At 33.1% G+C, this 17,739-nt stretch overlaps 4 protein-coding genes and 1 pseudogene across 6 annotated transcripts; 4 read left to right on the top strand and 1 right to left on the bottom strand.

Annotated features, from left to right (window-relative positions):
* Positions 1 to 225: 225 nt before the first annotated feature.
* On the top strand, positions 226 to 1,621 carry LOC104745949 (putative F-box protein At3g16210 pseudogene; annotated as a pseudogene). Its single transcript, XR_015582728.1, has one exon. The product of XR_015582728.1 is annotated as a putative F-box protein At3g16210 pseudogene (transcript).
* Positions 1,622 to 4,855: 3,234 nt separating this feature from the next.
* LOC104745948 (uncharacterized) lies at positions 4,856 to 6,902 on the top strand. 2 transcript variants are annotated; one of them, XM_010467330.3, is made up of 4 exons: positions 4,856 to 5,317; positions 5,555 to 5,999; positions 6,088 to 6,203; positions 6,288 to 6,902. In XM_010467330.3, exons 1-4 carry the CDS (start codon positions 4,927 to 4,929, stop codon positions 6,707 to 6,709), a joined length of 1,374 nt encoding a protein of 457 aa, XP_010465632.1. In that variant the 5' UTR covers positions 4,856 to 4,926; the 3' UTR covers positions 6,710 to 6,902. The 2 variants fall into 2 exon arrangements, with proteins under 2 accessions (XP_010465632.1, XP_087344540.1); XM_087488414.1 differs by having other exon boundaries at positions 4,879 to 5,317; positions 5,559 to 5,999.
* A 105-nt stretch (positions 6,903 to 7,007) lies between these two features.
* LOC104745947 (putative inactive nicotinamidase At3g16190) lies at positions 7,008 to 8,503 on the top strand. The gene is made up of 5 exons (XM_010467329.2): positions 7,008 to 7,200; positions 7,313 to 7,426; positions 7,680 to 7,917; positions 8,004 to 8,120; positions 8,215 to 8,503. Exons 1-5 carry the CDS (start codon positions 7,153 to 7,155, stop codon positions 8,286 to 8,288), a joined length of 591 nt encoding a protein of 196 aa, XP_010465631.1. The 5' UTR covers positions 7,008 to 7,152; the 3' UTR covers positions 8,289 to 8,503.
* Positions 8,504 to 12,664: 4,161 nt separating this feature from the next.
* Positions 12,665 to 16,818, top strand: LOC104748228 (protein NRT1/ PTR FAMILY 1.1). Its single transcript, XM_087488413.1, has 4 exons — positions 12,665 to 13,171; positions 13,263 to 13,480; positions 15,065 to 15,621; positions 15,706 to 16,818. The coding sequence occupies exons 1-4, from the start codon at positions 13,054 to 13,056 to the stop codon at positions 16,601 to 16,603; spliced, it is 1,791 nt and encodes a 596-aa protein (XP_087344539.1). The 5' UTR covers positions 12,665 to 13,053; the 3' UTR covers positions 16,604 to 16,818.
* Positions 16,703 to 17,731, bottom strand: LOC104745946 (uncharacterized). The gene is made up of 3 exons (XM_010467328.3): positions 17,384 to 17,731; positions 17,137 to 17,277; positions 16,703 to 17,014 (listed from the first exon to the last, which is right to left on the bottom strand). The coding sequence occupies exons 1-3, from the start codon at positions 17,546 to 17,548 to the stop codon at positions 16,841 to 16,843; spliced, it is 480 nt and encodes a 159-aa protein (XP_010465630.1). The 5' UTR covers positions 17,549 to 17,731; the 3' UTR covers positions 16,703 to 16,840.
* Between the last annotated feature and the right edge of the window lie 8 nt (positions 17,732 to 17,739).

The raw sequence follows: 17,739 nt of genomic DNA, 5'->3' as shown, positions 1-17,739 counted from the left end.
AAAACAAAGTCTGATCCAAAAGTTGGTCCATGAGTACATCTGTCTTAATAATATAGATTTGGTTAAATAAATAAAATGGTTGATTAGACTTCAAATACCTGTCAAAATAATAATATAGATTTGGTTAAATAAATAAAATGGTTGATAAGACTTCAAATACCTGTCAAATAATTGCATTAAAATATTTTAGTAATTAATAAATCAATTTGTGTAGAGTAGTCATCGTGAAAGATAAAGTTAATGATGACGGAACACGCGAATGAGTTGTACAAATGTTCTCTTCTATAAATTTAAATGCAAAATCCACCAAACATCTTCAAACCACACACAGAAAAAAATGTCGAAATATCTCACGGAAGATTTAGCCATTGAGATACTAGTGAGGCTATCGACGAAGGATCTTGCTCGATTCAAATGCGTCAGCAAGACATGGAGAGATCTCATCAACGACCGTGGGTTCTTAGAAAGGTACCAAAACATTTCTCCGGCCAAGTTTGTCTCGTTTTACGACAAGGATCTCTACATGCTTGACGTGGAAAGCAAGCGTCCAGCTATTACAAACCCTCTTAAACTCGATTTCCCTTTGGATCAGTCGATGATCGATGAATCCACATGTGTGCTTCATTGTGACGGGACGTTATGTGTTACCTTAAAGAATCACACTTTAATGGTTTGGAATCCATCTTCGAAGCAATTTAAGATCGTACCAAATCCCGGCATATGCAACGATTCGAACATTCTGGGTTTCGGTTATGACCCGGTTCACGACGATTACAAAGTCGTAACGTTTATCGACCGGCTTGATGCTTCCACGGCGCGTGTTTTCGAATTTAGAACCGGTACTTGGAGAGACAGCCTACGGATTCCTAAGCCTGATTGGCATTACAGAGACAGAGAAGGTACAACATTGGACCAATACCTCTATTGGATTGCGTATCGGTCTAATACTGACCGGTTTATCCTATGCTTTAATCTCTCAACCCATGAATACCAAAAAATCCCTCTCCCGGTTTACAACCAAGGCGTGACGTGTTCATGGTTAGGCGTTACAAGTCAAAAACTCTGTATCACAGAGTACGAAACGTGCAAGAAGGAGATTAAGGTTTCGGTTATGGATAAAACCGGATCATCATGGAACAAGATTATAAGCCTTTCAACCTCGAGTTTCATCTCTGTACTTGATCGTATCTACGATTATGATGTTGAATTCGTGTCTCTTACCAAAAAGAACGACCTCGTGGTAACGTTCACGGGATACAAGGATGTTGTCGATATGGAAACTGAAGAACGTATGAAGACGAAGGTGTTCTTGTACAACACCAGAAACGAGACATTTGAACAGGTCCAATTCTGTAACTCTCTACCCGGGTTACGATTTCTCCTTGAATGTGTGGAGACTCCTAAGATTACTAATCGCATATTTACTTGAAAGTAAAAAAATGACACTCCCAAAGTGTTACTCTCTCCTTATTGGTCCATTTAGCATTTAATTTTTTATAAATAATATATATTTTTAATTAAATAAAAATATAATAAAATACATTAATCTATACTTTAAATCTATATTTTAGTACTAAATTGTAACTAAAATTATATAAATTATAAATTAACTATTTTTCTATTCATTTCATTCAAACACAATATAAATTATAATTGTAACTCCTCTAAATAAATTATATTAGAAATGTAACTTTCATCTCTTGAAATCTTATAAATAATCATTCTCACATCATCATCCACCATATCTCAAATCTATACTAGTATTTTTGTAGCATTTTTTTGCTCAAAAAATACTTTTTGGAAACTTATAGAATTAAATGCAATTGCATTAAATTTTCATTTAATATTTTTTCAAAGATATGGTAATGAAATCGGGGATTTAAATCGTAAAATGATTCTAACAGAATTAATATGTAAAATGAATTGAAGACCATTGATTTCACATACCTTACAAATTCTAAATTCGGAATCAAAGTAGAAACAAATTAAATCATTTAATGAGGTATATCGGATCATAATTAAATCATTTCATATCCCAACAAATTATTAAGGAAAATATTATCAATGCTTTCAAAACCTACTATAAAGCTAAGAACACAAAATATTACCTATCATCAAAGTTTGAACTTGCTAACCAAGAAATCTATTAACTGCTAACATTTATCACATTTCTCTACATATCACTATAAATATCAAAGTCCTTTCATCTCATCTCACATCTTACCAAAGCAAAATCGCTTTGTTTTAACATTTCATCTCAATTTTTTAAAAAAACTTCTTATAATGATCATAGTTATCATTTGTTTTTTTTTTAAGATTTACAGTTAAAACCTCTCATATTTTCAAGATATCAATATATGAATTAAATTTATATAATTTGTAACTCATTTATTTGCTTTTTTTTTTTGACAACAGAGTACAAGATTGGCTCAAACAAGCCAATATGAAGGAACATATTTATTTGCTTTCTTTTTTATACAATTTATATGATTTATACAATTTGGAAGAAAAAACAAATTGGTTTTGTTGAATTCTTTTTGCTTTCTTTTTTTAGAAATTTTATTTCTTTTCCTTTTGTTTTAAAGATAACTTTGATTGAAACTTATATTTCTGAAATTTCAAATATGAGAAATATTCAAACTTTTTTAAGAATTATAAGTATTATAAATATTTAAATTTTAAAAATATTGAAACTTTATAAGAAGCGCCAACCTTATAAAATGTTATTGGTTACAATCTTAATAAATATCATACTAACTCAATCTAATATTTATAATACAAAATAATAAATATTAAAAATTAAAATGATATAGTACGAGTTAAAATATCTCGGGACGGAGTTATATGGCGGGACGGGTTTGGTTGATATTTATATAATTTTTAAAATATCATTAGTTCGATGTTACATGGCTAAAACATTATTTCATTATTTTGTTAACACTATCTATATTAGAGAAATAGACTTATCTAATTAAGTTGATTAATTCAATATTATGTAAAAATAAATTATATTACGATATTATATGGTTTAAACCATAAAATTAACAATTATTATACAATTATAACATATTTAACAAACAAAAACAACTTATAATTTAAATGTTTCAATTACAAATAACTTGCTCCGCGGTGTACCGCGGGTTCTATTCTAGTTCTATATATTTTCTTTGTTTTGTTTATGTTCTTGCATAGGTTCAAAATTCATGGTAAGAGTGATTATATATTTTGTTAGGTTTATCTTATATTTTGTTCAATTTCATTTCTTTGTTTTTTTTTTCTCTTCTTCCTTCCTTCTTTATATTTTTGTTATTTTTAATTTTCAATTACATTTGTATAATAAATTATTTTAGAAATTTTTCATCCCTTGAAATCATATAATTAACCATTCTCACATCATCATCTACAATATCTCAAATTCTAAATATTTTTTTTTTGTTTTGTTTATGTTCTTGCATGAGTTCAAAATTCATGGTAAGAGTGTGATTATATATTTTGCAATGTTAGATTTATCTTATATTTTGTTCAAAATTTTGTTTCTTTGTTTTTATGTATTTCTTCCTTCCTTCTTTGTCTTCTTATTATTTTTAATTTTCAATTACATATGTTTAATACACATTTGGTGGTTGTAAAAAACAATTATCGATGCAGATTCAACAATACTATTTTGATCAAAGCCCAATGAGGTAATCAAGCTAAAGAAAGCATATTCATGCATGTATATTTATTTTATTTAAAAAGTATGCAATATTTTAACAAAATAAACTATTATGATATAATTATTAAATCAAATTTTTAACTCTCTTTTACCTCCAAAAAATTTGTAATACATTTTTTGTATACTAATCTTTATATTTTATTCTTGTGATCCAAACTATAATTATATAAAGATCATTATAATGTTTATTTAATTCAAAATTTTTTTATTTAATGATTTTCTATATAAAAAATAATTTGACATTCTATTTCCAAATTTTACTACATAAGAATTTAATTTAGCGATATAGCTTAAATTAAGGTGAATATAAAAGAGATTAATAATTAAATTAATCTTTGGGATTTTTTATTGCATTTCATATGATTTTACAGAAAATATATTTAATGGATACTCAAAAATAATTTTGGAATTTAATTATTAAATGTTTTAGGTAAATTTTGAATATCTTAGTAAACTTTTATTTTTATCATTAACAATATTTTTTAAATAAGTTGTATATTTTTATATTGTATGATTTGAATAAATAAAGTGTATTATTAACATTTAGAAAATTTGTTTGTTATATATGTATTTTAGGGAGAATTTCAAAAATCCATCCTTTTTAATACCACTTTTTAGAAATACTATTTTAAAACATTTTGTTAAAAAAAAATTTCATAGTTTTATGATTATTACATAAATTCAAATGAATTAACATAACTAATACAACAATTCGCGCATATTCGCGGATATTAACTAGAGAATTTGTTGGAAATACCTCTTTTGGGATATCCTTTAAAAAAATACTCTTTTTGAATATTTTTATTTTTACCATCTTTTACACAATTACAATATGTTAAATAATTTTCAGAAGTTTTTTTAAAATTTGGATTATCTATTTTATATTTATGATATAGTTTTGAAGGATGTGGTTTAGTATTTGCTGTTTAAGTTTTAGAGTTTTAGTTATTTTATAAATAGAAAATTGACAATATAAAAAAGTATTTTTGTAAAGTGACGTCGAAAAAAGAGATATTTTTGGAAATTTCCTTAGTATTAATAACGGACAGATGAAATTTGGTCATAACCGGATAGATGAAATTTGTTTGAATTGTTCAATTAAAGACCAAACCGGGATAAATGAAATTGGTTATTTAGTCATTCATTTATAGATTATAAAAATTGATAAAACTCCAAAGAGAGAGAGAGAGAAAAAAAAAGAGAGAATATTAATGGAGAGAGGAGGGATGAGCAATGGGCAATCACTGTGGCACTCTCAGTCACCGAAAACTCCAACGACGATGCTGGATCGAGCGCTTTCTTCTCGCCGTCCTCACTCAGACGCCGATCTCTCTGCTTCCGGCGAATCCGGTACCGACGAATCTAAGACCAAACGCCCACACATCTACCTCCTTGCTTCCAATTTCATTTCTCGGATCGGTCATCAGTGGTGGCCTTGTCTCATCCTCGCTCTCCTCTTCCTCGTCCTTCTCTTCCTCATCTCCGTTGCTTTCCATTCTCACAGCTTCGTCTGCGTCTCCCGCTTCGATCCCGCTGCTCGGATCGGCTTCTTCGGTCTTGATGGCCTCGAATCCGACTTCGGTGCCTTAGGTGTTCCTTGGTGTAAGCACTCCAGATCTCTGTTTCTTTGAACCGTTGATTTGCTTTTGTGGTTCAACATTGTCCTTGTAGATTTGAAATCTAGGTTTCCATTGAATTGAAGGCTTTGTAGCTTCTAGTGGTCTCTAGATAGTAGTGGCTGTGCTGTGTGATTACGAGTGATTTTTAGGGTGTTAGAGAATACATTGTTGAATTTGTTGTGTTGCTATGGAAGTATTTAATTTTTTTCCTTGGCAAAAGGCAGATCGAAACATGGAAAAGAAGTTGAATGGACCTCAAAAGATTTACTCAAGGGTCTAGAAGAGTTTGTGCCTATATATGAAACAAGGCCTATCAAGAACAACATGTATGGAATGGGTTTTGATCACAGCTTTGGGTTATGGTTCATGGCCCGTTGGCTTAAGCCAGATCTGATGATTGAGAGTGGTGCTTTTAAAGGACATTCCACTTGGGTGCTGCGGCAGGCAATGCCAGATACACCTATGATCTCTCTTACCCCGAGACACCCCGAGAAGTATCTAAGAAAGGGACCTGCCTATGTAGATGGAAACTGCACGTACTTTGCAGGCAAAGACTTTGTTGATTTTGGAAGTGTTGATTGGAAGACTGTGTTGCGGAAACACGGAATAACAGATCTCAGTCGCGTTATTGTCTTCTTTGATGACCATCAGAATGAACTCAAAAGGTAGTTTTTTCTTCATTTCTTATCTCTTTCTCATATTGCATTTGCAAAGAATTCACTGATTTCTTATAACATATTTGAAATTGAGCAGGCTAAAGCAAGCTCTGAAAGCTGGTTTCCGACATCTTATTTTTGAGGATAACTACGATACAGGAACTGGGGATCATTATTCCCTGAGACAGATATGTGATCAGTCATATATAAGAGGTGAGGGGTTCTAAAGAGATTGCATAATAGATACATGGATTTGTAATTGGATTGATTCTCATATGGATTGTTTTGTTTCTCCAGGAGGCGGACACAGTTGTTTCAAAGACAGCGATGAAGCCAGGATGAGATCAAAGAGGAAGAAGTTCTGGGAAAAAGCAGTTGATACAGAGGAACTGTGTGGACCAGGTGAAACATGGTGGGGAGTTAAAGGAGAGATGAGAGACGATTTTAACCACACGAACACGCCAATCTCATACAATCAGCATTTTCAGAACAGTCGGTACGTAGAATCGATTCTCGATGTGTATTGGGAGCTACCTCCGGTTGCAGGACCGTCATTGACGCATCAATCGCGGTATGACCCTGCTCGTTCGACTCCTCCGATCGTAGCAGATGGGAGGCACCGTTTGTTCCAACGAGTGGGTTTAGGTCGGCTGGATAAGTCAGTGTTCAATGGCTATACTCAAATGGTTTACCTTGAGATATCCAAGCCCGGGTCATAGAGATATGTGTGATTCCTGCAAAAAGAAGAGTTTTATTTACCTTAGCTTATTTTACAATTTCCTCTTATAAGTTAAAAACTAAAGTTTGTTAATACAGGAGATTCTTTTCGATAAGTGTCTTGGTCGGTTGTGAATCTCTTTTGTGATGTGATGCTTCAGCAGGTTTATATTTTAAGTAGGCAACGTTTGTCAACTTTGTCTTGTTCCTTGATTAAGTAACCAGTCGGTTTAGATTATTATTATCTTGGAGACTTTTGGACGCAACATAAAATAGGCGAAAAGTTTAGCAAACTGGAATAGAGACAACGGTTTTGTATTCTTAATTGTTGGGCCGGAGAAGAACACACAAGCCATGGGCCGAGATCCGCTAAATGGCTACAATGAGAGAGAGCCTACTGATGTAGAATTAGCAATTCAAGCAATCATCTCTGTGCTCGGAAACCATGGCCGAGAGATGGACGAACACGGCTCTGCTCGTTATCGATATGCAGGTCTCTCCACATGTGAATATATCTTGTTATTTAGTAGTGATAGGGTTTTGCTGTTGTGTGTGTTTCTGGAATTTGTGGAGTATATTAGATATTGTTTTTGTATGGGCCGCAGAACGATTTCATAGAGGAAGGTTCTGTTATGCAAGTGAAAGGTGGGAAATCTATAGTTGCTAATGTTATCGGAGTCGTAGAACTCGCAAGGCAGCGTGGAATCCTCGTGATTTGGGTATTTTCTCCTTCATCTCTCATAGTATTTCTCATGGTATGGATGGACTTGTAGCATTTTTCTCATGATAGGGTTGTGTCTTGCTATAAGAAGAATTCGTTAAGCAGAATCCAAAACTAAGCTCTGTTTTTTTTATATATTTTGCTCACAAGCTCTGTTTTCAGAATCTAAATGTAAGATCTTTAGTTTCTCTGAGTCAACTTGTAGTAAGTACTATTGATGAGAAATGAGAGCCTCTTAATCGTTTTTTTAGGTTGTTAGGGAACATGATCCTCAAGGAAGAGATGTTGAAATATTCAGACGCCATCACTATAATTCTGAGAAAGTCGGGCCAACTGTTAAAGGCACCGTAGGTGCAAGATTGGTAGATGGACTGATCATTAGAGAAGAAGAAGACTATAAGATAGTTAAAACCCGTTTCAGCGCTTTCTTTGGAACCAATCTTCATTCCTTCTTGCAAACTTCTGGTGTCAGCAAGTTAGTGATTGCTGGTGAGTGTATGTTAAAGAGTCTTAACACTATCATGAAACTTTTGTTGGACTCTTTTTTGTTTTTGTAACCCTTTTTTTTTTTGCAGGTGTTCAAACACCGAATTGTATCCGGCAAACGGTTTTTGATGCAGTGGAGCTGGATTATCCAAATGTGACTGTTATCACAGATGCCACTGCGGCTGCAACACCAGAGATCCATACCGGTAAAAAACTTATCTCCTTTGTTAGAAATCTCGTTTTCTTCATTGTCATCTTCGGAGAAAGGAACTAACATTGTCGTTACTTCCGTTGGATCAGCGAATATTCTTGACATGAAGAATATAGGAGTCAAGACTCCTACTTTAGACGAGTGGTCCGAAGAATCTGCTTGAGATCATTCGAATCACATATATTGTATCATCCTAAACCTTTCTTCTAATCTTTTTCTTGTTTGTATATGTAATGAAGAAAGAAACTCAAGAAATAAAATATCATGTTGTTGTAAGTTAGAACATCTCCTCCTTGCTGTATTCATTTCTTTGTATCCCGTCCAAAAAACTAAATTATTACATTTACTATAATGTGAAAATTATCATTGGACTCCGAATGTGTAACCTTTTCTTATCTAAACACATCTTTTGCTAGTAAATGATGCATCGGCTTTGAAACAATAATAGTTAGTGAAATAGAATAAATAAAAGAACACTATTGATGATTAAAGAGGATAGGAAAAGGTGGTATTGGTAACGTGGGGTAAAGAAGAAATGGAAGGTAATGGTTAACCTCACCTCATTGTCGTCTCCTCCCTTTATTGCTTTCCCATCTCCACTTTGTTCCCTCCAAGTTTGTGTCAATTAACACCTAGTCTACGATTTTTCACTAATCTAGTAATATTCCATTTTGATTTTTTCATTTTTTACTCACACTAGTCACCACTAGTACTCTATGGATATCATTTCACCGACTTCCTTGTAATTTCTTAACACTCAAAAGTAAAACCCACAAAATATTTAGACACATAGCTTGCCATGGAAAACTAACTTTAAATGTTGTGTCGATCGTAACATCATTAATAATGAGTAAACACATTAATTAATAGCCATCATCATATTATGTTAGTTGAGAGAGACTTCACATTGAATTTTTTCTTTCTTTCTTGTAATTACATTTTTACTTACGGATGCGTGCATGTACCTGATAATAATAATGATGCACAATTTATAGTTCAAGGAAGAAATCAAGCGAGGAAAGTGTAGACTAATAATGGAGTATAATATACTTGGAAGTGACGTTTATGATTAAAGAAAATAAAAAGTGGGAAGATCTAGAGGGTTGATGTAACACAGCTCATTTCATGATTACGAGGGACATTCTTTTGTGTAACCCTTAAAACAATGGGGGGACTTTACAAGACAAGCGCACCTCTTTCACTTTCTTTTTCAAGTTATAATTCTTGATTAAAAGGAAGTCTACTACTACTTACTACTAGTAGTATTTTTTTTTGGTGGCAATGTATTTTCACCTAAACAGTTTGATAGTGAATCAAAGTATATGTGCAATTAAAACAGTGTTTCTAAAAATTTTAGAATAGTATGTATTGTTTCCCATATGATGGATGATTTAACGTTTGATTTTACGATTATTGATTCCGAGGATAAAATAGAAGGTGCATACAAAAATGTGACAAGAGTTTTTTTTTTTGAGATTTAGGATAGTAATAGATTGATTTGACTTATGATAAGAAAGGGGACAATAGAGTGTTGAAATATCAAAGGCATGTTCATGAATTTAGATTATAAAACAAACAAAAACAGAAAAAAAAAAGAGAGTACGTAGGAGCTAGAAAAGAGAGGGTCCTTTGTACATACATATTTGTAAGTGAAATAAAACGCGTTGTTGGTTTTGTTATTTTTCTAACAACTTTTGTTATAATAATTTCGACATTAACTTTTCTCCAAGACTGGAATTTATTTTTCCAACGAGTATTTAACAAACAACTAAACAGAGTATAAAAACCCCAACTTCTAAATTCCAATAAGCACAACAAGAAAGAGACAAGTTGGTAAAAATGTGTGTAAATGGAGAATGGATTTTGAACAGAATTAGAAGAAAAAAAAATTAGAGAGACCAAAACATTGAATAAGAAAGCAGAGTAGGTGAGAAAAATGAGGTCTGACAAAATATATTTTATTTTTCTTTGAATTTGAGAAGAAAAAATAAGTCTGAAACCTGACACATACCTCAATAGACCTTTCCTTCTTGAAGTAAGAAATGGAAGAAAATTTTTAGGGGTTGGCGTGTAAGTCAAGCAATCTTTGTATAATAATAATAATGTGTTTCAGACAAATCCAATTTCTCTACAGTCTTCTTTTTTTGGAACTGTCCCAGAATTATCTTCGTCCACAATCTCTTCATATATTCACACCATTTTTTTATATATCAATAATCAAAATTAAAGATTCTATAATGTTTTCCATTCGGTAAGTCGTAACTACGCCAAAATCTATGCATAGTGTTCCTCATAGTGAACATCTCTTTGGACTGTGTTATTTCACAAGCCTCTTTTTTTTTCATAAAAGCTGAAAAGCCAATAGTAAAAACCAAAATATGTTAGCATTTGTTTTTTGTTATATCGACATACAGTGTTATGTGTTATGTGTTTTAGTATAAAGTTTCTTCTCCATATGTAGCAGTATCGTTTGAATTTGGATTTTCTTGAAATCGGTTTAGCCAACCAATTCGTGTTTGATTTTTGTGTTAAGGTAGGTGTTAAGTTACAACGAGTCTAACTAAAAGTAGTTTAACAATCAGAAAGTAAACTAGTTATGATGATCACACACAATTTTATAATGAAATGACATAATGAGTAGTAGATTAAGAAGTTTGTCAAAAAGGAGATTGCAGAGTATCCAACACCCACGTGCAAGGCAAATGACCATGTCACTTTCATCATTCACTTTTTTTTTAATATACTTTTAATGATAATTTCATATGATCATATCTAAGAAAATATTTTAAGAGATTTTTTTATTGTTGTTTATAAACCGGAGAATTTTATAGTTGATGTCTTGATTAATTCCGATTTATTTAAATGTCAGGAGTTTGGTATTTAAATGTGGATGCAATAAAGACCTCAATAAAGTTCAGATAATTAACGAGTCTTACTTATGGTCTGCAATGATATAATCTATGGTAACTAAATGATCTATTTAAAATATATATATATATATGTATATTTATTCATTTTTTGCTGTTACCTTAACAAAATCAAATACCAATGATACGTATATATACTTTAGTTTCTATTCACATATTTTTATAGTATTGTATATAACGCATTTCACTATTTCACTATTTGGATTTAGTCACATCAAAACGTAATTGTCAATTTGGAATGGATGGTCATAGTCTTACCTATTTTATTCGAGAAACTTTTGGGGATAAGTAATGAGTTTGGTCTAAAAGTCGACATTAGCAGAGGAAAAAACTAATTTAATTTACTATATTCGAAGTTACTACTACTGTACATAGTAAAGTCCGAAACTTCTTAGATAAAGTACTAAAGTTTATTCATGAAGTAAATAAAGGTCATGCATACATTGTTACATGGTTGTGGTAAATTATGGTATGCTACTATTTTATTAGTGTTTTCTTTTTAGGGCCAACTCTTTGGGGAGATGTTGACTTAGTAGTGTGATTTGGAGAAAGCGAAGCAAAAAGAAAATTTAAAATATGATTGCACTTACTTTAATGAATCTTCTTCATTTCTTTATAATGAAAGAAAGAAATCAAATAAGAAAAGTTTCAATTTGTCAAGAAAAGAGGAAGAGAGACAGCCAAAACAAAAGCTGTTAACCTCATGGGATGTTTTTCCATTTCTCAATTATTAGTAAACTTTTGTTATGATTTTGATCCCTTCCTTTTTGGTAATGGGATGTCATTTGTGAAAGCTATTTTACATGTTTAGTTAAAGGATTGTTAGAGCACTTGTAAACCTTTCAAGTGGAAGAGATGGAACAACTTTATTTATTTGTAGCCTTTGTAGGCCTGATCATTAGAAGAAGACTTCTTTAGAAAGATAATGAATTATTGAAAATATGTATTTTTGGATCCCTCTCGTAATTATGTGACTAGTCAAGAAGAAAAATTGAAGTTTTCTTCATTCCCTTTACCTTCTTAAGTTTGATATGCCCTTCGCAAGCTTTGAGCTCAAAATTTCAACTATAGGCTGATCTCTTGGAGTAAGTAAGTAAACATGCGTGCGATCAGCAACCCTTATAAAACCTAGAACACTAATGTGATGTTTACAAAGACGACTCCAATGTTCAAATCAAAATTTAATTAAAAATTAAGACATCTCAATATATTTAGAAAACCAATTTAAGTATGATTACATTTATTAACATATTTTCAAATTCATAATTTTCTGCTGACTTGAAATAGAAATAGTTTTTTTTTTAAAAGGATTTATTTCAAAAATAAGTCAATAGCACTACCTTTTTTATGTTTGACGTAAGTAACATGGAACATTGGAAGTTGAATGTACAATGTACTGGTTGTTCTTTTTTTTTTTTCCTTTTTTTTTTTTGTAAATATCTATATATAAATATCTATCCATATATATATTTTTTACAAAAGAAAAATATTTCCCTGGCATTTATTAATCAACTTGTTTTTTAGCTATAGATTAGGAAAATGACGTTTAATCTACTAACTTTTTTGTCCCCGTACTTAGTACTACTAACTAAGGATAAACTTCATTTCACTCTATAAAAAAATTGTCGTATGCAAATGGGGATAAACTTCATTTCACTCTATAAAAAAAGAAGTTAAGAAAAAAAAACTATTAGGATAATAAGTTGAGTTTTTATATTAAAAAATTGATACAAGTAGAGTAGTAGTATTAATTTATTTGGCCTTAAGATTAAAAAAAAGAAGAATGGTAAGTATATTTAAATATCTCTCTTTCTCTCTCTCTGCCCCATTTATTATTGCTCACTCGTCGCAGAAAACAGAGATTCCTCGCTGTCTGAACTGAAATGAGATCGCATTAACTCTTTTAAGCTCTCTCACAAAGACAAAGATCTTCTTCTTCTTCTTCTCTCTTCTCTCTTCTTATCTCTCTCGCCTAAGCTAAGCTGAAGAAAAGGTAACACAATGGAGAACCCTCCGGATCAAAAAGACTCATCAAAGGAGATGCTTCAACCAAGTAGTAGTAGTAGTAGTAGAAGAAGCAGAGCCAACGGTGGTCTTCTCACTATGCCTTTCATCATTGGTAAAATACTAAAACATTACATCTCTCACTTTTTTTTTCTTTTCTTTAATAAAACCCAAATCTTGATTCTAAATTCTCTCTTCTTGTGAAGGAAACGAGGCGTTCGAGAAAGTGGCGAGCTACGGGTTGTTACAGAACATGATTCTTTACCTGATGAGTGATTACAGATTGGGAGTTGCCAAAGCTCAGACAGTGTTGTTCATGTGGGTCGCTGCTACTAATTTCCTGCCTCTCGTTGGAGCTTTCCTCTCAGATTCATATTTGGGTCGCTTCCTCACCATCGCCGTTGCTTCTCTCTCCGGTTTCCTGGTAATTTCCGTCCCCCTCTCTCTCTCTCAATTTCCCGGTTTATTCTTCTTCATTTGCCCGGTTTAATCCGGTTCGATTTCAACTCTGTGTTAGTTGTTCATTTAGACACTTGAATGTTTTTAAGACTTTGATCAAAAAAAAAAAAAGAATGTTTTTAAGACTAATTTGGGTGAAAATAATCATATCGTGCGGTGGTGTGTGTAATCCGTATTTTTTCTTTACTTGGCATCTGATAATTGGACCGAACCTACTTGGCATTGGTAATTGTGAGTTAAAATTCCGGTTTGACAGTTTTCGATGATTGAACTTGACTTTACTTTCGTCGACAACAAAAAGAGGATTCTTCAATAAAATCTAACCAAGTCATAGAATTAAGAGCCTAGAAATTAAATGGTACGAGGTTTTTCTAACTTTTTTTAATTATTTAAATTCTCGAAATAGTGATTTCTTTTGGTCTGGTAAGTATTTTTTTTTTTACCGTGCGTGTTCTCATTTGATAGCTGTATATATATTTGCGTAAAGTATAGTAGACTTATAGTATATACAGTGAAATTTCTATTTTAAGAGTTAATATGATTAAGCCCTCTATAGAAGAAGCCTCTTTCCATTAAGAGTCAAAATTTTCACATGTTGCATGTGCTACCCTGAAATTGCTGTCCAATGAATGTAAACTAAACCGCTTTGTCTTAAAAATATCAAAGTCGGTTTTATTAAATTCGAAGCCAGGTGTTCTGATATGTCCCATGTGGGTTTATATAATAACATGTCTTAAATAATCATCATAAAAGTATTTTAAATCATCATTATTAATTAAATAATCCCATCTTTATTCTTTTGAAAATCTTGTTGCTTTCCTTATGGTTTATGGCCATTCTCTGCCAAGTTGTGATTGTGAAAGACCACACTGCTTGAATCTCTCTCTATATTAAAAAAATATGATATATTTTTTTATATATATTTTTGAATATTATTATAGTTATACTTATATTATGAGTCCATATATATGGGTGAAACTGACGTAGTAGACCCACATTTTGCCACCATTTAAGGATTTGACATTAGTTTTTGGCCAACATATAAGTGTTAGACATGAAAGCAATATCGATTGGTGTGACCCATGTTTTTGTACTACTCGTCCCATTCTTGATCTCAAACCTTTTTTTATCTCACCCACTTGAAAAACAAAACCTTATCATATACATACATGGTGACATCAATTGATTTTGAAATCTCTAGCTATAGCAATCATTCATCTCGAGTATCAATCATTTTCCGTAAGAAATTATAATAATGTTTTCGTATGATTGTGACCAATTGACGTACGTACACAGTTCTCTGATCTTATACTTAGATTCTTGTTCTTGGAAGTACTTTTCTTTGAGGACATCTTACGAATGAATTAAAAACTACATTTTTATTTTTGTAAAACGACAAAATCTAACTTGCACACTGTATATATACCGTCTCTTTTACGTAATTATTATTCGATCTATGTCAATTTCTGATTTTTTACTGTTTTATGTTATTGTTAGTGATATTACTACCATTTTAATAAATAGTCTGAATCATAACGTAACGTTACAGGGTATGGTGGTTCTATGGCTAACGGCGATGTTACCGCAAGTGAAGCCATCACCTTGTGTAGCAACAGCCGGAACCAACTGCAGTTCCGCGACATCTTCCCAATTGGCTCTTTTGTATTTCGCATTTGCACTTATATCGATTGGATCAGGCGGAATCAGGCCATGTTCTTTAGCCTTTGGTGCTGATCAGTTGGACAACAAAGAGAATCCTAAGAATGAGAGAGTTCTTGAGAGTTTCTTTGGTTGGTACTACGCTTCTTCATCGGTTGCTGTCTTGATCGCTTTCACCGTCATTGTTTACATTCAAGATCATCTAGGATGGAAAATCGGGTTTGGAATACCCGCGATTCTCATGCTGCTCGCGGGTTTCTTGTTTGTTTTCGCTTCTCCTCTCTACGTTAAACGAAACGTGAGCAAGAGTCTGTTCACTGGTTTAGCTCAAGTGGCTGTTGCAGCTTACGTGAACAGGAAGTTAAGTTTGCCTGATCATCATGACTCCAACGACTGTTATTATCGGTTGAAAGATTCTGAAGTCAAAGCTCCAAGTGACAAATTGAGGTGAACTGGAATCCCATTTCATATATATAATTCTTGATTAGTTTTTTGTTTATTTTATATTGACACTTTCTTGCAATTGTTTAGGTTTATAAACAAAGCTTGTGTCATAAGAAACCGCGAGGAAGACCTTGGTTCTGATGGTTTAGCCTTAAACCCATGGAGGCTATGCACAACGGACAAAGTTGAGGAACTCAAGGCGTTGGTCAAGGTGATACCGGTATGGTCCACAGGGATAATGATGTCGATAAACGTTAGCCAGAACTCGTTTCAGTTACTTCAAGCTAAATCAATGGACCGACGTTTAAGCAGCGGTTCGACCTTCCAAATCCCAGCTGGATCTTTCGGTATGTTCACAATCATAGCCTTAATCTCATGGGTCGTTCTGTACGACCGCGCAATCCTCCCTTTAGCTTCCAAGATCCAAGGTAGACCGGTTAGGATCAATGTCAAGATTCGAATGGGATTAGGGCTATTCATATCCTTCTTAGCAATGGCGCTTTCCGCAACTGTTGAGCATTACAGAAGGAAAACCGCAATAAGCCAAGGACTCGCCAACAACGCCGACGCAACAGTGAACATCTCAGCGATGTGGCTGGTACCACAGTATGTGCTACATGGTTTAGCAGAGGCCTTAACCGGGATAGGACAAACAGAGTTTTTCTACACAGAGTTCCCTAAAAGCATGTCCAGCATTGCGGCTTCCCTGTTCGGTCTAGGAATGGCGGTGGCTAATATCTTGGCTAGTGTGATCCTAAATGCGATCAAGAGTAGCTCAAAGAAGGGAAACGTTAGCTGGATTGAAGATAATATCAACAAGGGTCACTACGACTATTACTATTGGGTTTTAGCGATCTTGAGCTTCGTTAATGTTATCTATTACGTTGTGTGTAGCTGGTCGTATGGTCCTACGGTAGATCAGGTGAGGAATGACAAGGTTAATGGTGTGAGAGAAGAAGAAGAGGAAGTTATAAAATTAAACTAAGATCCGGAAATGGTTGATCACAAATGGTACTGTTCGTGTGTTATTAAAAAAATCTATATATTTGTATGTAATTAGATTATTATATATAATGGATTTGGATTTTCTTAGGATGTAGAGGGATGATGTTAAATTAATGGGTGTGCTTAATTTATTACAAAAAAGGCCATTTGTGTGTATGATACTAGTATTTGATTGAAGAGAATCAAATTTTTCAATATTGGTAATTTTGTGTAAAAATCAAAGCTTACTAAGAAGAGCAGAAACATTGGGAATGACTTTGACGCTAAGAGGGGACATCCACAACCTTCCTGTGGCTATGATTTCTCCACTTGTCTCTCTTCTGATCTCAATCACAGCTGATTTTAATCCTCCATTACTCCCATTCACTCTTGCTTCTATCTCTACCGTTTCCTGCAATTTATGTAGTATCTCTCATTATTAGTACTTCTAATAATAGTAATAATGCACTTACCTAATTTAGTACTTTTCATGTTTCATCTACTTTAATTTATAAAAACATAAGAAAAACGAACTTGAATCTTGGCCGTTGAATAAAACGAAGAGTTGAGATCAAGGGAGGAATGGAGTCCGTTGCCCGTGGAGTACACAGCAGCAGCTCCGATCGAATCCATTACCGCCGTCATCACTCCGGCGTGCCAAGCTCCATCCTCTCCCTAAAATCGTAGTTAGTATAATAATAACATACATACGCCAAACAAAAAAAAGAAAGAAAGATAAAAAAATTCAAGATTCGATTTGATGGATGAGTAAGTTTTTTACCGCGACACGATCTGTGACGAGTAGTTTACATCGTAAGACTCCTTTCCCGACATGGATGAGTTCTAAGTCTTGCAAGATTAAACCCTCGAACTCGCTTTTCCCGGTGCCTTGTGCTATCTCTTCGAGATACGATGATGTCGTTTTAAGGACCGTGGAATCTTCCATATCTCTACTTCCTCGTCTTTTACGTGCTATTTAGAAAAAAGAACTAACTTGTATGTATATGGAATTAATTATGATCGGATCACTAGCGTTAATTACCTTTATAACCTTTGTGGAATGATTACTGATTAGCGGCCTTAATGATTTACCGACACTCTTCTCCTTTTCACACTTCACGATTGTTACGTTCAGCA

Source organism: Camelina sativa, chromosome 15 (assembly GCF_030686135.1).
Source record: "Camelina sativa cultivar CO46 ecotype springtype chromosome 15, ASM3068613v1".
NCBI lineage: Eukaryota > Viridiplantae > Streptophyta > Magnoliopsida > Brassicales > Brassicaceae > Camelina > Camelina sativa.
The sequence above is the reverse complement of the archived record's forward strand: the minus strand, read 5'-3'. Positions and strand labels throughout refer to the sequence as shown.

What these genes read in the sequence shown, in the direction of transcription:
- LOC104745948 (XM_010467330.3), top strand. Translation starts at nt 4,927, where the DNA reads ATGGAGAGAGGAGGGATGAGCAATGGGCAATCACTGTGGCACTCTCAG. An exon ending in CATCAGAATGAACTCAAAAG is followed by an intron (nt 6,000 to 6,087) that starts GTAGTTTTTTCT and finishes GAAATTGAGCAG; the next exon opens with GCTAAAGCAAGCTCTGAAAG. An exon ending in TGATCAGTCATATATAAGAG is followed by an intron (nt 6,204 to 6,287) that starts GTGAGGGGTTCT and finishes TTGTTTCTCCAG; the next exon opens with GAGGCGGACACAGTTGTTTC.
- LOC104745947 (XM_010467329.2), top strand. Translation starts at nt 7,153, where the DNA reads ATGGCCGAGAGATGGACGAACACGGCTCTGCTCGTTATCGATATGCAG. An exon ending in TGCTCGTTATCGATATGCAG is followed by an intron (nt 7,201 to 7,312) that starts GTCTCTCCACAT and finishes TATGGGCCGCAG; the next exon opens with AACGATTTCATAGAGGAAGG. An exon ending in AACACCAGAGATCCATACCG is followed by an intron (nt 8,121 to 8,214) that starts GTAAAAAACTTA and finishes CCGTTGGATCAG; the next exon opens with CGAATATTCTTGACATGAAG.
- LOC104748228 (XM_087488413.1), top strand. Translation starts at nt 13,054, where the DNA reads ATGGAGAACCCTCCGGATCAAAAAGACTCATCAAAGGAGATGCTTCAA. An exon ending in CACTATGCCTTTCATCATTG is followed by an intron (nt 13,172 to 13,262) that starts GTAAAATACTAA and finishes CTTCTTGTGAAG; the next exon opens with GAAACGAGGCGTTCGAGAAA. An exon ending in CTTCTCTCTCCGGTTTCCTG is followed by an intron (nt 13,481 to 15,064) that starts GTAATTTCCGTC and finishes GTAACGTTACAG; the next exon opens with GGTATGGTGGTTCTATGGCT.
- LOC104745946 (XM_010467328.3), bottom strand. Translation starts at nt 17,548, where the DNA reads ATGGAAGATTCCACGGTCCTTAAAACGACATCATCGTATCTCGAAGAG. An exon ending in TCGTCACAGATCGTGTCGCG is followed by an intron (nt 17,278 to 17,383) that starts GTAAAAAACTTA and finishes CTACGATTTTAG; the next exon opens with GGAGAGGATGGAGCTTGGCA. An exon ending in ATTCAACGGCCAAGATTCAA is followed by an intron (nt 17,015 to 17,136) that starts GTTCGTTTTTCT and finishes CATAAATTGCAG; the next exon opens with GAAACGGTAGAGATAGAAGC.